Raw genomic sequence first — 23,327 nt, 5'->3', positions numbered from 1 at the left:
TTTGAAAAATTATATGTACATGAAGTAGGATAGGTACTGTTTTCCCTTGAAAAGTGCTCAGAAGAATGTCTTGTTTCTTTTGCTGGAAACTCAAAAAAGTGTGTTTCCTTCAATTTTTGAATGCACACTTTAGGCATTCTCATTTCCATCTGAATGAAACTTAGAGAGGAAGAGGCAACCACATCAGGTGGGCAGTTTCTGCCCCCCCATTGTGCTTCAGAGAGGAAGAGGCAACCATTTCCCTTCGGCGCTGGTTGGAATATTCAAAATATATATTTTTTAAAGGAGAAAATTGAAACTATGAAAGTTTAAAAATTCTAGAAGTTCCAAATTCCTTAAATTCTGAATTACCGAAAGTCTTGAAATTTCCAAAGTTCTAGAAATTCGAAAAGTTGGAGCCGGATTTTCCAAAAGGAAGTTAATGGGAAGTTTGACCAAGGATGACTTTCCAAAAAAAGGAAATAACACCTTGTCGGAATTAGGCCGTTAATGAGCTAAATGGCGGGTGACCGCCAATTAGCATCGCTGGACCAGGAGCTTAACCTGTCTTCTCAACAGAGAAAAAAGGAACAAGATTATCTATCACCTGGCAAAAAACTTGCGTAATTCTCAGTTAATCCCCCTTTGTGGCCTATACGACACGCTGAACATTTTCTGAATAAATATATACAAATCTTGGACTGAGCTTATGCACAAATTCAGATACTAGAAATTCTCACATGACTTGGAGAGAGAGAAAAATATCATATTTGTCTATCAACAACTGCCATTCTTCGTTGGCGCTCAAGATTCGAAATCCAGAAGCATCTATTCTTTTTGGAAATTCGGTAGTGTATTTTTCCTTCAACTTCTCCAGTGTACACCATAGAGAGATCAAGCAAAATCAGCAGCAGTTCCCATCAGCTATCACACTTGACTACACTGTAATTTCGGTCTCCGCTGTACAAACAAAACTTGATAGCGAGGTTTCATCACCCTGCAAAACATACAGCATGGATCTTAGGCAAAGCCCTTCCACTTCAAAGAGCATTCTCCATCACACAATCCTTTACTTGGTTACTACACCTCTGCCGAAGAGCTATGCTATGCTTTAGAGTTCATCAACGTTTACTAACCTTGTTATGTCTTATGTTCCAGCAGACTATCCCAGCGGCCTTTGAGGATCTCATAAGCGTCTGGACATGGAAGAGCTATTACGGAGGAGCTGCTGCCATTAGTTGACAGCTCAACCACCAGACCCAACCGCAGCAGCGTCTCCATAGCTTTGTCGATAGGCATTTCAATCTACAAGGATTAGAAGTTCACTTGACGATTTCACGACAATCCAAGAATACATGGATAGAAGGTGTCGACTCCCCACCTTCGCATTAAATTTCTCATACATAAACTGCTCGCACATATCTCTGACGCTTGTGCGAGAAGACACCTGCACGGATTGAATCAGGCCAAGGATTCTGTAAATAAATGTGACAAGTCTCAAGTACTAAAAGCAGCAACACATACCTGATACTTATTTCTGCTGAGTAACATAGCATATGCCAATAGTGCTTCCTTATACTGTACGAAAAGAGATGGCGAGGAAGTTTCCTTACTCAACTGAGGGAAATGCACAAAAAATTATTGTTTTGACTGTGCACTGAATGTGTTACCTGCTGTTGCTCGGAAGCATCTAGAAGAAAGTAAACTGAACCAAAGCCACTTGCTAATGTCTTCTCATAGAGCGTCTTATTGACAAGAAGCTGGAGAAGAGGTATTGATGTCAAATAAACTACCATTTGCAAACTGAACCATATAAATTTTCGTTATTATCAAAATATAGAGCAACATAAATGATCCACCTGGTATCTATCCCTAGTCTGTTTGTAGCCCAGCGTAACACGGAACACCAATATTGCAAGTGCAGTAAAAGCAGCTAGATCAAGAAGGAAAGCTGACCTGCATTACACACCATGGAAGAAATGCAAACAATGTTACTTGTTTTGTGAAAATAAGAAAGAATTCCATAATAACACTGATGCAAATTACATACTTACGGCGATGAGGCTAAACTCTCGAATTTGTAGTTGACAACATATGCCAACAATCCAGCCTTACCTGTATTTTTGAAGGAAAACAGTATCAGCAAACCAGAATGCGGGAAGAAGAAAAGAGAAAGAAAAAGAGTTCAAGAGGGAATAATTACTGTATCAAGGATGCGGAAGGACAACTTTTTGTGAGGAAAAACCACCTGCAAACAAGGTTCATATGGCAGTTACTTACTATGATATTTGGCAATGTTCTCTTAATGCAGAAGATATGCATTTCTCTTGTGTTTTCCGAAATAGAAAGTACTATGATGCTAAATATATTCTTAATAGTGCATAGGCTTTTGGATGCAACTTCAGTACTGAAATATGATTCGAAGTTTTTTGGCCAATTTTTCCATCTTAATAACCATAATAGATAGGGATTAGGAGCAATGCATTGCAGATGTTGGTAAACCAAATGCGTCCATGAGACTGATGCACTTACTGGAAGATCTGGGATGGGTATTTTCTGGTAAATTTTCAACTGCGGCGGCAGCATCTGCATCTCAGAGCTCTCCTTCTCATTACTTTGAGCAGAATCATCAGAATAAAGTATGATCAGTTCTTCGAATGCTGGTTCCTGGCAAATAACAAATTGAAGTTATATATCTTCTTTGTATACTATTTTGATAAATTAATATTACTATAGCTTATGAGCATCCACAGTAACCAGAAAAATAATAACAAATAATCATCTGAATATTGTTAGTTTCCTGCAAAATCAAAATAGGTCTCGGGTAATTTGGGCAAAGGTTGTGTCCATCATATGTTTGTTACTATTATACTGTTTCTTATGCTTCATTATCCAAGGTGTTTAATGGCCATATGTAAGACTACAGAGTGCACGCTAGTTCTATAATAATGCTCAACCATTTCACACAAACTACTCTACCCTCTCTTTTTCACACAACATGGCGAATATTTCACAATCATAAATGGACATTTATATTCATCACCTACTGATAAGAAAGGGGTGTTAAAAAATCAAATCCCAGCATACCTGCAGAGTAGACTGGGCAAATAGAATGCCAAAAGAAGCTTTCACTATCTCCCAAACATTGTTGTCACAAGATTCTCTGCTTGCTGGCTCCCATATATTTGCAAGCGTAATTCTAGGCAGAAAATTTGGCCTGAAGAGAAAGCAGAATATACTTCTTAAAATTCATGAACATTCAATGATCAAGTATGGAACTAAGCAGAACAAATTAACAAGCAACACATTATTCATATATATCCCACTAAGAAATAATTTTAATATTGATTATAACAAACTTCTTTCAAGGATTATATTCAAAAAAATGACAAATAAGGGCGACAGCAGTACTTATGGAGTGTCGGTGAGTTGCAAGGATGAACGCAAAGGAAAATGAGAATGTGGAATAGGCTTCAAAGAATGTGCAAGTTTGCGATAAGCACATGGTTAAGGCGTTCTTAGTGAAACCATGGGCTCCGTAGTACTAGTGTGGAAATAAATTGCCAAAGGTAATATAAAAGTTAGATGCGCCCTGAATAGCAAACAAAAACCAGCATCTACTCAGAATCTAACCTCACATAACCTTCTGATTGTTTTGTTTCAGTATCAGATTTCAGCGTTGCTTCTGGCAAAGATGGAATTAATCCTGTCCATGTAAGCACTCTCCTTAGGAGTCTGCCGCGAGGGCCGACAGGTGACAGAAATCCTTCATAACGAGAGACTGCCCTTTGTGCAGCAATCCAAATAGGAAGATCTGCATCTGGTAATTGATCTGGCGTAAGTTTGCCCCTAGAATAGTTTTCTATCAACAAGAGTGAATTCTCTGCATAAGTTTGCTCTTTCAGCCAGAGCTTCAATTTGTCAATCCAGATCTGAAATCCCGGGCTCCCTGTTGATTTTTTCAATGCCTGGCATGAACTAAAATAATCACATACAATTAGCTAAGAGTGGTATGGGCATGCTGAATCATAAAAGTAACAGGTCTATCAGTCATTATGAGTTCAGACAAGAGAAATTAACATGAATATCAGTGTATTCAGCGTTTCCTAGCCATGTAGAAAACTTCGCTTCAACGATGTACATATATAAGTGACTTCAGTCAGAGTGCGACTAAATGAGTAACTTAGGAATGCGATCAAATGCGAGGTGAGCAAGGCATTTAGAATTGTGATCAAATGGACTGTCATGAGGGGAAGATTGACTGACCTCATTGGTCCACTTCCCCAGTTTCCCCAAGGGTTTGGAAAGGCTGAAGAAAATATTCTGCAACAGTTTGGACTGCAGGTAATCAAGTTTCTCCACCAATAGCAGGCCTTTTTGGCTCTCGGTCGAATACCCACGCCTGCCAAGGTCAAGAGTTAGTTGTACCTCCCATTTTTCATCTGTGGCCATATGGGCAGTACATAACAAAAATAACCCGGCTGCCAAATTAAAACTCACCGGAATATGATGGCATTAGACTCAGCTGCCTTCTTCCAGTCGACGTAAACCGGCAGCGTCAGGAGGTAATCGCTGTTCAGTGAATATGTCAGGAGCAGGTCCTGCGCGGAGAGTTCTTCGAACTGTGCGTTGCGTAGGAGGTTCATGAAGGCGCGCTGGAAGTGAGTCGCAAAGGCCACCCTTGTTTTCATCATCATACAAGCAGTGAACTATGGTTAGTACGAGTAGTATCAATTTCAATCAATTGGTCGAGTAACCAAGGAAAATTTAGAGTGTGTTTTATTACCTGGTTGGAGAAACAGGGGCGGGATCCGGGGATAGGCCAAGCAGAGTCTTCCAGTCCAGGCTTCTGGAGAGAAACGACATCCTGTCGTCGTCGTCATCGCCTCCGTCCTGGGACATGCCGAAGAGCCCGGAGCCCCTGCCGTTCACCGATGACGACGCCTGGTTGCCGCCGGAGGCCTGGGCAGGCCCCTTCTCCTCCTGCTCCTGGTCGTCGTCCCGGAGCATGTAGTAGGCGCGCATCTGCTCGAGCGTCTCCTTGTGCTCCGCGTGCAGGACCGCGTCCAAACACCTGCAGCGCACCAGCAAGGCTCTGAATATGCCGGTCCAATACATGCGGAGGAGGGGCGCGGGAGGTGAGTACTGGCCTGGCGAATCGCCTGAAGTCCTCGGCGGCGGCGGGCTGGGAGGGGAAGAGGGAGAGGGCGGCGTCGAGCAGCGCCGCCTTAGGCACCGCGATGTAGCGCTGGCGCGGCACGTTGATGCCGCCCTTCTTCTCCTCCTCGTCCTGATCCTCACCTCCGCCGTGCTCCTGCGGCTGGTATTGCTCATCGCCGTCGGCGGTGGCCGCGCCGGCTTGGAAGAAGGCGGGATCGGCCCCGGCGTCGCCGCGGAGGGGCTCGAACTGGACCGGCGAGAGGTTGCCGACGGAGCAGCGGGGCACAGTGGAGAAGGAGGATGGTATGGGGATCCTACTGGTGTAAGACGGCACGGACGCCGCGGAGAAGGAGGAGATCGGGATGGCGACCGCCGGCGCCGGCGCCGGGCTGGCGCGCAGCAGAAGCATCGTCCGTCTCGTGGGTGGGTCGCGCGCCAACGGAACCGAACGGAACGGGTGGCGCGCCAAGGATAACGCCCCCGCGGTGGCGCGGCCCGCCACGTGGGGCTCCTCCTCTTAATGGGCCTCGCAGAGAGGCCCGTGGGCAGAGCCCATCAGACCCACCCGAAAGGCCACAGAGAGGTCACGATCCAGTCCATCATCCCCATCGGTGTCCTGCTCCTCCTTCCTGCCCGGCTACCCGTCTCCGGCGGCCGTGATCTGCTCTGCTCCGGCGCTCTCCGCCCCGCCGCCACGGTATGCTCCCCACCCCCCTTTCTCCCCACCTCAGCCAACCGCGCGGCACTCTGAGCCCTGCCGCGGGCGCCGCTTTCGTCCCTCGCCGCCGTCTTGGGTGGCCGCACCTAGAAGAACTAGAGCACAGGGCCCGCAGCTCTCGGCCAAGGCCCGGACCGGATCTGTACCTTGGCTCCCCTGCTAGTGCTACCTGTACTGAATTATTTCAACCTACTGCTAGTGATTATTAGGGAGTCCAAAATTAGTCCATTTCTGTTACTGAGTAGACACCTTGCTTGGTACTAAGTTACATTGCCATCACCATGTAGGATACTGCCAATTCTAGAACCCACTGCACAGTTCCAGACCAGTGTACATCTCTAATTTGGTTGCAATGTATTGTGGGCTAACTGAACCCAGTTTCATCAGGATCTCAAATGCAAGTAGAGCCCCCTCATTTTCACAAGTTCCACTGCGCAATTTTCATTCAGGCTAGCACTACACATCTTTTCTTGTTAGGTGAATCATATCTTCTCTTAGACTGTTAGGTCCAAAACAATCAGGCTGTTATGCTTTGCTTGCCAGTTTACTTTGCATACATCTGGCCTAACAATCGTCTGCATTTCCTCTTCGCTGCAGTATCTTGTACAACTCCGAAGCAGACCTCATGAGCAGGGGCAACGCGGCGAGCGGCGGCCTGCGGACAGCCCTCTCGTACTGCGTCCAGCAGGTCCGAAGCTACGACTACCACAACTACCTCTGCCTGCTCCACCTGCCGCCGGCGATGCGCAGGGCGGCGTTCACCTTCCGGGCCTTCAACGTCGAGACGGCCAAGGCCATGGACGTCGTCTCCGACCCCCGCAAGGGCCTCATGCGCCTGCTCTGGTGGAAGGACGTGGTCGACAAGGTCTGCGCGGGCAAGACGGTCGAGCACCCCGTCGCGCTCGCTCTCTCCTCGGTGCTCTCCGAGCACAAGGTCAGCAAGCACTGGCTCAAGCGGTCGCTGGAGGCCAGGATCAACGACGGGAACCGGGAGGAGGACGCCATCCCTGAGAACGTCCCGGAGCTGGAGAGGTACGCGGAGGACACGCAGTCGACCATCCTGTACATGACGCTGCAGGCCGGCGGGATACAGTCCACTGTTGCTGATCATGCGGCCTCGCACATCGGCAAGGCGAGTGGGCTGCTGCTGCTGCTCAAGGCGCTGCCCCACCATGTGAGCAAGCAAGGGAAGATACCATACATCCCGGCCAGTGTGGCGGAGGAGTGCGGGCTGCTTGCCCGGGAGGGTGGCCGGACAGAGGTCAGGATGGGCGATGCGCTCCCGGACGCAGTTTTCAAGGTCGCGTCTGTTGCCGAAGCTCACCTGCAGAAGGCGCGGGAGCTTGCCGCGTCTGTGCCAGCAGAGGCGCTCCCTGTGCTCCTCCCAGCTGTGCCGGCCCAGGTCCTTCTGGACTCCCTGCGGCGCCGCGAATTCAACGTCTTCGACTCACGCTTGTCCAGTGGAGTCCATGGCATATCCCCTCTGTGGTACCAGCTAAAGCTAAACTGGCACGCTTGGCGAAACAAGTACTGAATTTTCATCCATGCTGTGGGAAGCGTGTTTGTTGAAAGCGCGGATCAGCATGCGTTTTAGCCCAGACTAAACCTGGGGTATCCATTTACCGGAATGTAATAAGCTTGATGATGAAGAAAAGCTCTGCTACCTGCTCCAACTGGCTGTTTCTGAGCAATTTTGATGTAGCTTCCTTTTTCATTGGATACATGCTTTGTTGGGGGTTGTTTGTTTTGTTTGTATTCGAGTTTTCGACATGAGGTGGATGAATGTTATCTGTTGAGCTTGTCCTTTCAGTTGTTGCTTGCCCAGATTGTTCCAACACAAGGTGGTCGATGGACCCTCTGGGATGTGGGGCGTGACTTGTTGTGCCGCCATAGTTCAAATTCAATGACCTCTGTTGCAGGAAGAGCGCACCTAAGAGAGAAAGGTTAGGCAGCTACTCTGAGATGACTTGACAAGGATATGAACCTGATACTTTAACTGCATTGGTGCAAAGCTTCAGATGTGCGGCGCCCACTATGAAGGCGTAAGCAGAAGTCATGATCACCTTCATTTCGATCTTGGATTTTTCAGGTAATGCAGATATGTGGTTAAGGATCTACTCATATGTCTTGATTGCTATATTGGTACTGTAAATTCAGTTATAAGATAATCAAGCTGGCTAACATTTCTTAGCATATTAAATAATACTCCCTCTTATATTTCTTAGCACTAGTGTAAAAAACGCTCTTATATTATGGGACGGAGGGAGTAGTTGCTAATGATTTGGTATAGAAAAATTCTTGTAAGCAATGTAATTACATAAAGAAAACAAGTTCCTCATTGTATCAAAAACTAGTGCCTATCGCAGCCTTATATTTGGCTTTCAGCACCTTTTTCTTTGACTTCCTTATCAGTCACAGTTAGGTACGACATCATATCTCACTTTTCTCTATGATGTTTCTGTTTACATATTATTATGATCTAAAAGGAACAGATAAAATGAGGTTGGCCGGTGGTTCTGATCATGCTCCTTGCACGGCGCTTCAACTGTTGTTGGATTCATTGCTCCCCTGTTTCTCTTCTATTTCTTTCGCCTTCTCTACTGACTGAATTTTTACAGGTTGTTCCAAAGTCCAAATTTGCGATCAATTTGAGAAATACTTTACTCTTGCTGCAAAAACCTTAACATTGATATGTCAGCAACTGTTTGGCCTGCTGCTTATTGCCTCCTTTTTATGCAGCCTTTCTTGACAACAAAATATATTCCCACAATTATTTACATTGCAGCTTTTCGCTTCTTTTGACAACCAGAACCGCTGTAAAGTTTGACAGTTATATTAGCAGTCAACAGGATATGCCTTAAGAAACTTGGCAGATAAGTGACCTGAGCAAATTCTTGCAGTTCATGAATTTAGCTGCAACAAAACTCTGTTTTGCAATACTGATGGATTTATATATTTTTTCCGCAGAAACTCCGTAATTTTAGCACGTCTAGTTCAGAAGACGCTTCTTAATTACTTTATTATCTGATATCTCCTGGCTATATTCTTCTTCTGAAGTTGAAAAGGCTATGCATTCCAGCTTTTGGCATTTGGCAAGGCAACTGAAATAAACAACTAGCTATGCAACCACACCTTATTTGCCACTTTGAGGTTTGGATAAGTTCAGCACTACGCACGAGAAGTCAATAAAGCAAGTGTGCAAGTTGCAAACCTTGGGGGGTTTAGGGACAAACACCTGCGCTCAATGCTTAAAAGTAACTCAACATAGCCCTTTTCCATTGGGACCTTCACCCCTGCTTTTTTTCTGGGTGTTTGGTCCCTGGTGGAGTAAACAGCAATCACTGGAGGAAGAAGCATTGTCCCCTTGCTTGCTGGTTGGCTCCACACCACATGCTTATGCCTCCTTTGCCCCTGCCTTGGTAGTAGTAGCAGTATATATTATTGCTTGCTCCTGGCTGGGCAATGGCCTTCATGTGTGGTTGGGTCTATGCCCAGCTCAACTCATGAGTATACTGCATTTGCTGCCTGGTCCTGGGTGCTGTTTGTAGGCATGCCGTGGTAATTTCCTGGCAAGGAACAAATGGCAATTATTGTTGCATTTGCTGCCACTGTAGGCGGTAGCGTGTTTTGGCGTTCCCGATCTCGGCAGCCTGGTTTTGATCTGGCCGAATCACTGAGACACTGACAGATTTTTCTTGACATAGTATTTCAGCCTGTACTGTTGCAACTGACCCATCCAAGAACCTGATCTTCCGTTGAATTTCAGTTTAACCGAAGCTTTCAGAAACCCTGACAACAGCAAACAATATTTGCAATTTATATGTGTATATACCTTTTAAATATACTCTACTCAATATATTTTTCTGTAGTGTGTCACCTAAGGAAACACATAGGAAATGTGATGTGTACTCACGCAGGCATGCAGGGCTTGACATCACCCAGGGAAAAAGTAGAAATGGAGTATGCTTGCAATCTGGTAGCTTCTTCCTTAAGCTTTGGTCAAAGGTGAGGGGAACATGTGCTCATAAGCTCAATCATAGCGCTGTGCGATTACTAGTTTGGAGTTAAGGCTAAACCTAAGCTAATGGCATACGGAAAGGATCGCCTGCTGGTTCTTCTGGCTTCGGTCGGCCCGCATACCCCAGGTAGAGAACATATTGAGTTGAACTTTTTGTCTCTCTTGTTTTTTTTTCTAAGTTCTACTCTATCCATCACTCTTGAATCAGATATTCCAATGTTTCATTCATTTTTGTTGTTATGCAGATGTACAGTAAAGCTGTTTCGCCGCGGCAAATGAAAATCATGTGAAACAAGCTGGACAACAGCAAGGGGCGAAAATGGCATCTTGATCTGAACTGGGTGGCCTGCCCTTTGGATCTCAGTGCTTCAACTAATTACCGAGACAGGAGGAATAAAACGGGGTGATCTTGGCAAATGGTGGATCTGCCGCGTTCATCATTCCGTGATACACATGGGATGAGCACAATAATGATGTAAGTACCAGGATCGTTTTCCCTTCCGTTGCATATAGCTTCTCAATTCCTTTTCTATTTGTTTTGTGTGCATCATTGTTCAGACACTATTATATTTTGCACGCGAGAGATATGCAGTGTGAAAACAGCATAGTAGAAGGCAGGATTAATCAGCAAGATAGAACAGAAGGGCTAGCTGCGTGCATGATGGGTCCTCACATGAGAGCTTTCACGCAGGCAGGCATCATTTTATCTTCCTCTGCAAACAAGCATCACCATCTCCCATCTGTCCCTCCCTCCTCGCTTAATTATTCCCTCCCGCCCCGCCCCGCCCGCCTCATCTCATCCTCTCGAGTCACTGCCTTTTCCACACCATCTTTTCAACCTCATACACGCACGCATAATTATATCATATTGTGTTCCCCGCCGCGCTTTCTTCTCCTCTGACATTCCGGTCAGTACGCTTCATGCATGTGTTCCATCATGCCGACTGCTTCGCACAAGCTGAGCAGCACTGAGTGGTGAGAGGCGAGATTGCGGTCCGTGCATGGCTTGCGGTCGAGCATAGGGTTCGTTCTTGCATGCACTATATAAGCCAGCAGGCAGTCGGCCGGCCAGCCGGAAGCTTAGTTGGTGGGAGGCATGCATGTCATTGCTGCTCTTATGCGTGTTTGCCATCCCCTTAAAGCAGTGGCTGGGAAGCATGCATATATACATCCCCTGCTTCGCCGGTACCACGCACTCGGGGCCGTAAGCGGTCGCTGTCGATCTCATCCCGGGCTTTCTGGCTTGTCTCTAATGCTGTGTCATCTACTTGCTGCTTCAGCACCATCCTTGGGCCATAATCACCAGAGTGTTATCTGTGGTAAGTGAGTTCCGTATATGCATTACTGTTCTTCCCTTATTGCCACGTCGTTGGTTAGCCTGGTCAATATCTCCGGGCTTGTGATTGACATTTACCTTTTCTTTTCATTCTTCTCCAGAAAGTCATTCCTTTACCTGTAGCTCTTTTTGTCGAAAAACACTTCGCCTTTGTGGCTCAGTATACGACTCGCCCAGGGCCCTAGATTATATGCTTTGCTTTTTAAACCCATTTCTTACCTTTTGTAAGTTGCTGTTTGAATGTCTCATGAAACAAGAGTGACTGTTTTCCCTGAGTGGTAGAGCTACCCTGTTCCTATTAACGTAAAGTGCTTGTGATGTAGATAAGTAGTTGGACAGTAGATTTTTGGTACCTGTCATTCTGGTAACATTACCTTCGATGCAGAGCTATATCTGAAGACATTATCACTTATATATGATGTCAAGTATATAGGTCATCCCTGTCAAATATATGATGTCAAGTTTAGTTAGTTTTCTTCTCTCTAGCAGACCTATCCAGCATCATATAACCGGACTGTTCTGTATCATGATCTGAAGAAGTTCTTCCATGCATGTCGGTTTCCTTCTCCATATATGTTTCTTATGATTGAACTTAAAACTGCTTTGTTGATCTAAGTTATTATTCTGCTCTGAGACTACTCATTCCCTGCGACTATGACGCCATGTTAAGTTTTCTGATGTCTACATGTTTTCGGCGTCAGTTATTTGCTAGTACCCAGAGTCGTAGCAGAGACCTACATTTCGTTGTTGATTCTGTGAGTTATTTCAGGACTTTGACATAGAGAATGTTTATTCTATAAGTGTTTTTTTATTTATTTAGGTATGATCGTAGCAGAGTAGAACATAGCCTGTATCGAACTAGGTGAAACAATGTGAAGAACATGTGAGACCGACATTTCAGGCCCATGCATTACTAACTGTTCAAGTTAAGACTTCATATAATATATGCACTCGAGGGACCTAGATAATTTTCTTGGTGATCCTCATGAACACACATTGTTCAAGCAAGCTAGCTACCATTATAGGTATTTAATCAAATATACGGCACGCATGTAATCATAAACACTTCATCCCATAGCCCTTTGTTTCTGTAAAAGAATTAGCTGATGATGAACTAAATGCATACTCACATGCATCCACATAGATAAGAATGATGGCTCACCCTTCGGACCACAGAGGGAGAATGATTAGTCATACTTATTAAGATTAAGTAAGTGTTTACATTGTTTACATCTTTGCCTAATTTATTTGAATGTAATATTGGTGTCTTATGTTATCTAGTTATTCTGAACAATCTTTGCTAATTTAATTGGAAGATCTTCACGTTGTCATTTGTACTTCTTATTATGCAAGTACTAGAAACATGTAAGGCTATGAGTATAAACATCTTCTTAGCGTCTGTACATGGTTAAGTCTGCTAAAAAAAATTGTTCTCTGACAAGAGGATTATAGCAACGGGCAACAAATGTAGAAACAAATGTCTTGTTATAAAAATGAGCGCAGTCGGTACGGTGTTCGAGCATATATTTATTGGCACAATTGTACATATGCGCTATCAAATCGTTGAAAGACCAACGGATTAAAATTACATAACTGAACCGTGTTGCCCTTTACAAATCATAATTCATGAAGCCTTTATGTTCTCCATGATATTATTTCATATATATAGCAACACAGTGATATGTAATTGTATATTTAGTACAATGCCCCTGAAGCACGTAAACAGCACAACACTACACACAGCATATGTAATAGTCTTATTTACATGGCGTTATGTAACTCAAAATACTTATCTGTCCAATAATTGATATATGATCATCATCCTTATTGTAACTCCTTAATATAATAATTATAGATGGGATGCTAGTATATTCGATTGGCGCCGCTGCTCATCACTTCCATGGATCAACTTGACTGCTCGATGTTGAGGTCGACGCGTAATCAGTTACCAACTCTTGCGCCTTCTCGTTGAGCTGAAGAATGTCTCCTTCATGAGCATAATCGACACCCTTGGCTGCATCATTACTAAGCTGAGACGCGACGAACTTGTCCAGAACTCTCCAGTCAGTGGCAGCTTGGTCGTCGACGGCATGGTCAATAAGTTGAACATGGTGGTGCTGGGCATGGTGCACATTGATCTGGTGATCGTCTGGCGATACCAAAAGAGAATGGAAGGAAGAAGGGCTCTCTAGCTCGTGAGGAATGGTGTTGAGAACATGATGGTGGTTTGGCATTTGGTATTGCAGCTTCAGCTCCCTCTTATAGGTGCTGTTGAGCATCTGGAGGTGTTGTTCTTGCAGCGCCATGCTGTGGTGAGGCGGCATCCCTCTCATCGGAGAGTTGAGGTCATGCATGAAGGGCCCATCATCGTCGACGTACCAGCATGGTGCATCATGGTCTAAATCTCTTCTTGTTGTGGGTAATCTCTTCTTGAACACCCTGCATACTACCCACCCTTCCTCCTGAAATTTACAAACTTAATTAGTCTATATTAATTTATAGAGTAGCTTGCAGGTTTATATGTATGTGAGTCAAGATGGACAGAGGATCCATGGATATAAGTTGGAGAAGCAACAGCTTGCCTGTGGAGGGCCATTCTCATTGGTCTCGAGGCGGTACTCATGCATGATCCAATCGGATTTCTGGCCATTGGGAGCTCTGCCCTTGTAATACACCAGGGTCTTCCTCATGCCAACCAGGCAGTGCTTTGCATAGATGGGCTTGTCCCTCCCTGTCGCCTTCCAGAACCCCGCCGCTGTCGCGCGGTTCGTCCGAGTCCCCGTCGGGTACTTCTTGTCCTTGTGGCTGAAGAAGTACCAGTCGCTCTGCTCCTCCTCAGGCCCTATCCTGCATTTCTCTGTACACAAATGAATGGTATAGAAGATCAGCAAAAACATACTATGTTGTCAAGGCTACACTAAGTTGTCATTGTACACTTTAATGTAAAAAAAAGTTGTCATTGTACATTTAATTGGACTTCGTTAATTAATTGTGTATGTAATGTATATACCTTGGAGATCCCATGGCTCTATCTTGTAGAGATCAACATCCTTGATGACGTTTAGGTCGATCCTTCTGGACGCCACCTTCTTGCGGAGGTAGTAGTCCACGAGCTCCTCGTCAGTCGGATGGAACCGAAAACCCGGAGGGACCTGCGGCTGTGTGTTGCTGCCCATGTCGTCCGTCCAATCGATCGATGTATAACTACACCTGCAAAATGTATGGAAATCTTCTTAATTACATAACTGTGGCGTGTGAGTAAAAATGAAGCATGCATGCAGTGCAGAGAAGACAGCAAAAGATCAGATCAGGAAACATATTGCCCATCTATACACGTAGGCATGCATGCCTGTGTTAATTTAACAGAATTTGATGAAGATCGAGCAGGCAAGCATGCATGCCTAGATGTGTCTTGTGTGGGAAGCGTGCATGTGATAATGGATAGGTAAAAAGTAGTGGTAATGCTGGGAGAAAGCATGATCATTTGTGTGACGCATGCATACTACACATGCTGAGAGGCATCACTCATTGCACCTTGTGGAAATGTTCCCCAGCTTCTACTGCTCAAAGGTAGATCTCATCATACATGCATGTATGTATGTTTGTCCCTGCTCTACCTAGCTACTTGTGTAGTGAACATATGTATGTGCTACTTGTATTTGCACTTTTATTATTTTGTACATAGTTGGGTAATATATAAGCACTTGTATTAGCTTAGGTCCCAGTCAAGGTGCTCATGCATCTATGATCATATGTGCTAGCTAGCTGACTGGTGGGCATGCTTTATGCCTGGATCTGATCTAAGTTTGTAAGATCTATTTGGAGGATACATTTAGCACTCATGCATGGTGCATGGATGTGTATGTATAATGTTGTAAGTACAAATATACGTGGTCATGTGCAAGTTGATATATATCCTTATTCATTTAATTATAAGCATTTCAAGTTTAAATAAAGTAGACATGCACACACACATCATCTCAACATGCATGTACTTACAAGATATACATCTATCAGTGTGTGTTATATATGATAATATGATCCCTTTCCAGAAGAATTTACATGTATATGTGCATACTTATCAGCACAAAGAAATCTCAAGCATAGATTATGTAGCAGAACAAAACACATCATATCCATTCTCCACAAGAAAATAGAACATACAGACAAACTATATATATCCATCCGCCACAAGAAAATAAAACACACAAACACAATATATATTTGGGGAGCTGAAAATAAAAGGTGGTAGCAAGCCAGTAGCTCACACAAGTTTTGAAATCAAATATGTAAATGATATCCATATATGTATGTGTGCTAGATTGAACTTGGATCTCGTCAACACAAAAATTTACTCTCATATGTACATATAGGTTTCTGCAAATGATAAGTCCATATTGAAGAAGATGCAATCCATTAAATGTATGAAATTCTTGCGTATATTAGTGTGCTAGTAATATAGAGTATGTTGCATCTGTGATCAATTTTAACGTACTGATCGAACAGAACATCTCTACTTATCATATCATATATAGATAAGAGTTGATCTAGGGTTCCAGGGAAGACATGTTTTTCAGGACAACTGAAATACATGTTAGGTTTTATACCTTTGTTTGATCAATGGAGATCAGTCGTGAGATGCGTGATGAAACCTTGTAGAAAGAAGCCCAGAGATCTGGCTAGCTAGCTAGGGGAGCAGCAATACAATAGCTAGTAGACAGGGATGAGCTTTTTGTCTCAAGGCTTGTCTCTCCGATCTGCCTTTCTGATCCCTAATAACTCATTGTCTGGCTCAGATCCCAAGGAGAATGTCGAGAACGACGACCGCAGAGAAGAGCACGCGCGCGCACAGGTACAACACAACAATAACAAACAACGTCAGAGAAAGCTCAAGGACCAACAAGACCAACTAAGAAGAACAAGAGCTGAGATGAATCTAGCTAGCTAGCTCCTCACAGAAGTACATGGAACAAAAAAAGAACATCATCAAGGTTAAACTCGCTCATATATACCTGCTGCCTAGTCGATCGATCGGTCTGCATGCACCCTCCGGCGGAGCTCTTGGCTGATTGTTGGCTGCTTCTTCCTCCTCCTCCTCCTCCGTCCCTTGATCCTGCTGAGCAGGTAGCTGCTGCAGAGAGGAGAGAGAGGAAGAGGGCTGCAGGAGAGGAGGAGGAGAGAGAGTGGGGGAACGGGACGGGAACGGGGTTGATAAATGTATGGGGGGCAGAACGGGATAGGATGATCAAATGGAGGAAAAGCTTAGCGCAAGGATTGATTAATCTATGGCCGCCATGGATCGGTTGACAGGCAGGCAGCTAAAGGTAACAAGATTAATATCCGAGCTAGGCAGCGATCGATCCGATGAACCGCGGAGGATCGAGCTGCCTGGCTAGGGTGAAAGGGAGGGCAATGGAGGTGGTGGCGAGTGAGTGAGGGGGAGAGAGAAGGGGTCGAGGTGGAGAAGAAGAAGACGTAGGAGAACAGCGACCCCCAGCTTTGGCCCACACGCAATGCTAGAAAAGAAAGAAAGAGAGGGAGGGAAAGGGACCCGACCACCCACCAAACAAATCCCTCCCGTCCACCCTTGTTGCCTCGCGCCATCATTCCCCTCCTTTCTCCGTTTCTTTTCATAAAATATCCCTCCAAAAGGCCAATGCCAATTGCTACTGCTCCTCTCCTCTCTTCTAGGGTTTGTGGCTAGCTTGATCCATCCATCCATCAACCCCCCTAGTACAAGTGTGAAGGATACTATAGCTAGTGCCATTCTACTTCCTATGGCCATAAACCATACGGCGCTAGTATATTTTGAGGTTTAACTTTCACCACCAATCAGTAGTCAAATAATGTGGAGGTTATGTGTACGTATACTGTAAAATTTGAATCATCGAATATGTGCTTTGAAGAAATTTACAACGGTACGACCGACTGGATACGCAACCCGTATGTTGTGGGTTTAACCGATGGACAAAATTAAATCTCGGAACTCGGTATTTTAGGGCAGGGGAGTACATAGTATGAAAAGAAATTGGGGCCGTATCTTAAGGGTATGACTTCGTTCGGATATGTAAGTCTAGTCTTTGCAAGATAATGACATTTATACTCCTATGATGATGACAACGGCTTTCGCCCGCCGTAGATCCCTCAAAATACTCATGTGATGAGTACTCGATCCGCCGCGCGATCTCTTGTCTGCACACCGAAAGAGATGTTTTTCCGCCTTTACCGCGATCGGGATCCCTTTCTTAATTAGCTAGATCTTTTGTTTGAAACCAACGTCTCGAATTATCTTTTATACAAAAAAAACCTTCGGAAATGTCATCGTTAACTTGACTCCAATATCTACGACTATCTGCATTGACAATTGTTGGTACTATATATGTTCATTTTTAGCAAGAGTCTAATATAACTGCATGATTCATATATATGCCGAGTAGATAGAAAGCTAGTCATGCAGGTAGCAATCTCATGCGTGATAAGTGTTCATGTCCCTCCTCATTACATCCATCGTCGTCTCTGGCTATAGCCCCATCGTCATCCCACGTACCTGCCCTACCTAGGCTGTATGTGTAGAGCATAATGTGTGGGTCAAGCTTAAGCCTGGGGGATGTAAATAATCATGTGCTTGTCCCTATGTATGACACTGATCATTAGTGATCATGCATGGTTCATGATCTACCCGGGCCGGCCGGCAGGTGCATTCCAGCATTAGTTTGTACGTTCATACGTAGAGTGGTAGGAGAAGATGAAGACCACAAATGGCTAGAGACCCATGTATATGGATAGGCATCCATACCGCAAACTTTGATCATATAGAGCTGATTGCCATCATTATTTCTATCGAAATGGAATTGTCGCACATGATGTCTACATACACGCAGCGAAATATTAGTAGAACTGCAAGTATTACAACAGTTTAATATTCAAAAAAAATCTATTTAATTTTTAAAAAAACTAAAAAGTATCATATATGTGCGTAGAGTATGCGGTGAAACATATGTCTGTGATTTTTTTTCCAATTATGGCGATTTACGGCCCGTGCTATAACAGCTGAATTATTTACCTTTATTTCTGTACAAATTTGCGTATAGTCATATTCTGTAACAAAATGTGCATGCATGATCTTCGCTCCGTAATTTGCATGTATATACGATTTTATTTTTCAAATAATGTTGAACAACCTTGTAGGACAACACTTTTGTCATTCTAGAAACTAGTCGGCGGGTAAAGTGCTTCAAGATATGATGTTTTTAGGGAATTAAGTGAGTCCAAAAGAATTCGATGAGAAATATAAACCAAGCCAATAGTCTAAAGTGGCAAAGGGGATTTTTTTTCGCTCCGATTTTTTTTAAAAAAAACTCAAAGACCATGCACGCCGGCCCAGTTGGGAGAAGTGTGTAGGAGAATACCCCATTCCTGGCTTGCACCAAAAAGGTATAAAAATTTCTCAAAAAGAAGGTATAAAAGCTGATGTTTCTTACAAGATTGTTTTTTTTAATGGAAGTGATAGACCATGCATGAAAACAGCAAGTGGGGTACTAGCGGAGAAGTGTGTAGGAGAATACATTCTTGGCTTGTGCGAGAAAGGTGGCATGCATGTTGCATTCATTCCCTCCAACACCGCCCCCATGACAGGCGTGAGCTTCGTCCGATGATTAGCCTCACACCCGGCCAGCACCACGTTCTTTATCCTGGCCCTCCCTCCCTCCTTTCGTTTTTTGCACGCTCCTTCTGCGCGTGTTGCCTCTTGGTGCGTGGCATCCAGTAGAAGAACCATACAACACCTCGTTAACAGTACCTGCACACAAGATAACAAATCCTTGCACCCAAGCGAACAAGGGGTTGTCAATCCCTCGACGGTTAATTGAAAGATTAAATTGTATGATGATAGATAGATAGATAGATCACGCAAAAATATAAAATAAAATAAAGAAAGAAAAATTACAGCAAGGTATTTTTAGTTTTTTATATATGATAACAGTAGGCCTGGGGGCCATAGTTTTCACTAGAGACTTCTCTCGGGAAAATAACATACGATGGGTAGACAAATTACTATTGGGCAATTGATAGAAAAGCAAATAATCATGACGATATCCAAGACAATGATCATGTTATAGGCATCACGTCCGAGACAAGTAGACCGAAACGATTCTGCATCTACTACTATTACTCCACACACCGACCGCTATCCAGCATGCATCTAGAGTATTAAGTTCATAAAGAACAAAGTAATGCCTTAAGCAAGATGACATGATGTAGACAAAGTAAACTCACGCATGAATAAACCCCGTCTTTTTATCCTTAATAGCAATGATACATACCTGTCATGTCTCTTTCTTTCACTGAGATTGAGCACCACATGATCAAACTCATTACAAAGCACCTCTCTCATTGCAAGATAAATCAATCTAGTTGGCCAAACTAAATCAATAGATCGGTGAGAAATACGAAGCTATACTGATCATGCATAAAAGAGTTCAGTGAAAACTTAAATAATATTCATGCATAATCTGATCATAAACTTGCAATTCATCGGATTCCAACAAATACACCGCAAAAAAGAATTGCATCGGATAGAACTCCAAAAACATGAAGGACAACATTGTATTGAAGAACATAGAGAAGTCATCTAGCTACTAACTATGGACACGTAGGTCTGAGGTAAACTACTCACGCATCATCGGAAGGGCGGCAAGGTTGATGTAGAGCCCATCTGTGATCAATTCCCCCTCCAATGAAGTGTCGGCGGAGGCCTCCAGATGGGATATCACGAGAACAATAACTTGGGGCGGCGGAAAAAGTATTCGGGTGGCTCTCTAATCTGAGGGGAATATTTGAGTATTTATAGAGGCGACATTAGGTCAAAATATGCCACAAGGGGCCCACAAGCCTGTGCCCCCCCCCCTCCCCCCGGAGGCGCGCCCCACGAGCTTGTCGCTTCCTCATAAGTCTTCTTGTCTCTCCCCGAACCTTCTAGGCTTTCTTCTGGTCCAGAAAAAATTAATCCAAAGTTTTTTCTTCGTTTGGACTCCGTTTGATATTGATTTTCTGAAAAGTCAAAAAAGGCAAAAACAGCAACTGGCAATGAGCACTAAGTTAATGGGTTAATCCCAAAAAATGATACAAACTTGCTTGTAAATGAAATAAAACATCCAAGATTTATACTATAATAGGATGAAACAATCAAAAATTATAGACACGTTGGAGACGTATCATAGGGTATTATCTCCACAATGAGAGCCCGAAGCTAGGTAAAACCTTGCCTCATGTTATCATCCAGCCCAATCGTCTAACCGAGATACCCTCACTACTAGGGAAAAGGCTAGCAGTAGCGCGGGTTTTAGGTGTATCAGTAGCGCGGGGAGCGGCGCTACTAATAAGGCTCTACAACTAACACATAGCAGTAGCGCGTGGTCACCGGCGCTACTGCTACACGAGTGTAGCAGCAGCGCGGTTAGCGGAAGCTCGCTACTGCTAGTAGCTCTAGCGCGCTTTGCAATGATGCGCTACTGCTATCGCGGCGCTACTGCTAACTTTTATACACTCGCTACTGCTAATTTAACAGGTTTTTTGTTTTTTTTGGCATATTTGTTTTGTATTTGAACAGGCTTTATAGAAGAATCTTTAGCACATAGAAATGTCATCATGATACACATACAAATGCCTGCGAGACCACAAATGTAATCATAGCATATACATACAAATAGTCTCATCATAATCATCATCCAACACAAAGTGGTCTCTCGTCATCATCTCGAAAATAGTGATACAAGTCCTCGGTTACTTGCAAATACATCGTCATCCATCTAAACAATGGTATACGCGAGAAGAGCTATCACTTTGAGTACATGAGTTCGTATCCCTCTATCGCATTAGCGTGAACCTAAACTAACTACTGCCTGTCGCTCGGAAACCGGAAACCGGTAACACCTGGGCCTGACACTCCGGCCACTCGTCGTATATATACTCCTGGCATAGCACTTCTTCGCCATCGATGATCTATGCACCTGCATCGTCACATGAGTCGATGATATGCAACATATATAGTTGAGCAACAGAAAGAGACAGACTTGACAAAAATAGAAACAACATATCATAAGCATAAATAACAAAGTTCATCGTACCCAAAATGCCCTAACTAGAGTGATCTTCGCTAGTCGAGGAGGAGGAAGGTTTAATTACATCACAAATAAAGTTTCACTGCGCATAACTCAAAGTTTTGTCATACAGAAAGTATGGACTAAACAGACACATTGTCATATATCGACAATCACTCCAACATGTCGTGCCATCCATCGAGGTCAGGGAGATAGTCCCCGAGCTTAGTGAAAGGCTTCATGTCGAGACGTTGAGAGGCTATCCATGTTCGGACGTCTTCCCGCGACATTTGTCCTTCTTCGTAGAACATCCCTGTTTTTCCGACGTCCTCCTTCATGATGATTTGGGCAAGTTCGCGCTGGATGTGATAGAACTCAGCTCGAAGTCAATGATCCTCGATATCTCCTACATTCTTTGCCCATTGCAGAATATGGGCATCGCCGGATCTAGGTGACATGCGAAGGTTCTGGTGATCCCGTCTGTACTCTAGCATGTGGTGTAGGACATAGAATCCATCATTAAGAGAATTGTTCGGTTGCTGGATGCAGCAGAAGTCGGTCTTATGGGCAAAGGCGACCCTGCCGCCCCTTCTCTTCTTGTCCCTGACCTCTCCACCCCTTGCTTGGTAGTAAAACATAGCACTGTCGAGAACATCCTTGATGTGGGTGTAATCCTTTTTGTGAATGTACTTCGACGAGTCCAAGTAAAGAGTGTGGGAGAATTGGGGGTATAGGATGATGAGGAAGGCGCGCCCACCGCTGCGCAAAATAAGTACACCTCAAATTACTTAGCCTCCACCGTGCAAATGAATGATTGAAATCGAAGGAAGGATAGCAGCGCGGATGACTTACACGGGATGATAAGGCACAAGAATCGCCCCCTTGTCCTTATTGGCGAGCATGAAATTGACGATGTATTCCCTCGCGTATACACGGTGCTCTGCGCAGACTCCCAAGAAGCCCCCGTGCATGTAGTACGAGTCAGCGACACAGATATGAGATATCTGCTCAACCCCGATGATGTAGTTCATGTGCAAGGCATAAAGGCGGACACACGTAAAATCTAGCTTCTTCACGTGAAACATGTCGAATATGTAATCGAATCGGAGGAAGAACTTATCCGCGGGGAAGCTGTCGTCGACGTACGACCTTTGCCGCGGAACGTTAACCACGTAGAGTGGGTATCCTGGATCTGTCGAGGCGATGAGGCCTTTCTCTACCTGCAGCACATCATCATGAAGTCTCCTTAGATCGCCGAATCTGGCCTGTAGCGCTGTTGCAGGTAGGATTGGTTGACCGGGGATATGCCATTTATCCGCATCGGGGATATCTATACGGTCCTGAAGCCGAGGCTGCTGAGGCGGCTGGATCATAGAATCAGCTTTTTTGCCTTTCCTCGCTCTCTTCCTAGACTTCTTTACTACCGGAAGGTCGTCCATAATACGTTGAGACGGCAATTCAGGCACCGACTCATGACGCTCAAACCCTGAGGAGGCGCCAGTATAGACATACTGTTCAGCGCCACCGTCGTCCTCATCCTCATCCATGGCGACGTCATCAGCAACTAATGGAGACTCCTCCTTACCCCGTCCGCTATCACCCAACCCGACACCCGACGCTAATTGGGTAGGTGGGGTGTTGATGTTCATACCTTGCTGAGGCAGCGGGCTCGTGGATGTCCAGACGAAGTAGACTCTTTGGCCACAACAGGACCCACCCATTGCAACAATCAGCAAGCCGCCGCGGTGTCTCCTCGTCATCCACCAGTAGTGTTGGAGGAGGCAAATTCTCGTGGCTCGGTTCGACACTGGCCACGGAAACCTTGAAGACGTTCAGGGGGATGGGACGGCTGTGGAACAATGGTTCCTTCGGCTCCATTATCGTCGCCTTCCCCATGTCCACCTTCTGGTCGCCGACGGTGTACAATATGGTGCACGGGGTTTCGTCGGCCTGCAAAGAAAAGTCTGCGACGTGAGACATCCGAAAGGCAACGAAAACGGGAGATTATACATTTATATT

At 44.6% G+C, this 23,327-nt stretch overlaps 2 protein-coding genes and 1 pseudogene across 2 annotated transcripts; 1 reads left to right on the top strand and 2 right to left on the bottom strand.

Annotated features, from left to right (window-relative positions):
• Positions 1-587: 587 nt before the first annotated feature.
• On the bottom strand, positions 588-5,582 carry LOC119288365 (annotated as a pseudogene).
• Positions 5,583-5,709: 127 nt separating this feature from the next.
• LOC119288366 (NADH dehydrogenase (ubiquinone) complex I, assembly factor 6-like) lies at positions 5,710-7,666 on the top strand. The gene is made up of 2 exons (XM_037568001.1): positions 5,710-5,836; positions 6,455-7,666. The coding sequence occupies exon 2, from the start codon at positions 6,483-6,485 to the stop codon at positions 7,389-7,391; it is 909 nt and encodes a 302-aa protein (XP_037423898.1). The 5' UTR covers positions 5,710-5,836; positions 6,455-6,482; the 3' UTR covers positions 7,392-7,666.
• A 5,154-nt stretch (positions 7,667-12,820) lies between these two features.
• On the bottom strand, positions 12,821-16,626 carry LOC119288364 (NAC domain-containing protein 7-like). Its single transcript, XM_037568000.1, has 5 exons — positions 16,224-16,626; positions 15,819-15,998; positions 14,222-14,421; positions 13,794-14,068; positions 12,821-13,673 (listed from the first exon to the last, which is right to left on the bottom strand). Exons 3-5 carry the CDS (start codon positions 14,385-14,387, stop codon positions 13,104-13,106), a joined length of 1,011 nt encoding a protein of 336 aa, XP_037423897.1. The 5' UTR covers positions 14,388-14,421; positions 15,819-15,998; positions 16,224-16,626; the 3' UTR covers positions 12,821-13,103.
• Positions 16,627-23,327: the final 6,701 nt, after the last annotated feature.

Source organism: Triticum dicoccoides, chromosome 4A, assembly GCF_002162155.2.
Source record: "Triticum dicoccoides isolate Atlit2015 ecotype Zavitan chromosome 4A, WEW_v2.0, whole genome shotgun sequence".
NCBI lineage: Eukaryota > Viridiplantae > Streptophyta > Magnoliopsida > Poales > Poaceae > Triticum > Triticum dicoccoides.
Note: the sequence above shows the minus strand (reverse complement) of the source record. Positions and strands in the feature narration are given on the sequence as shown.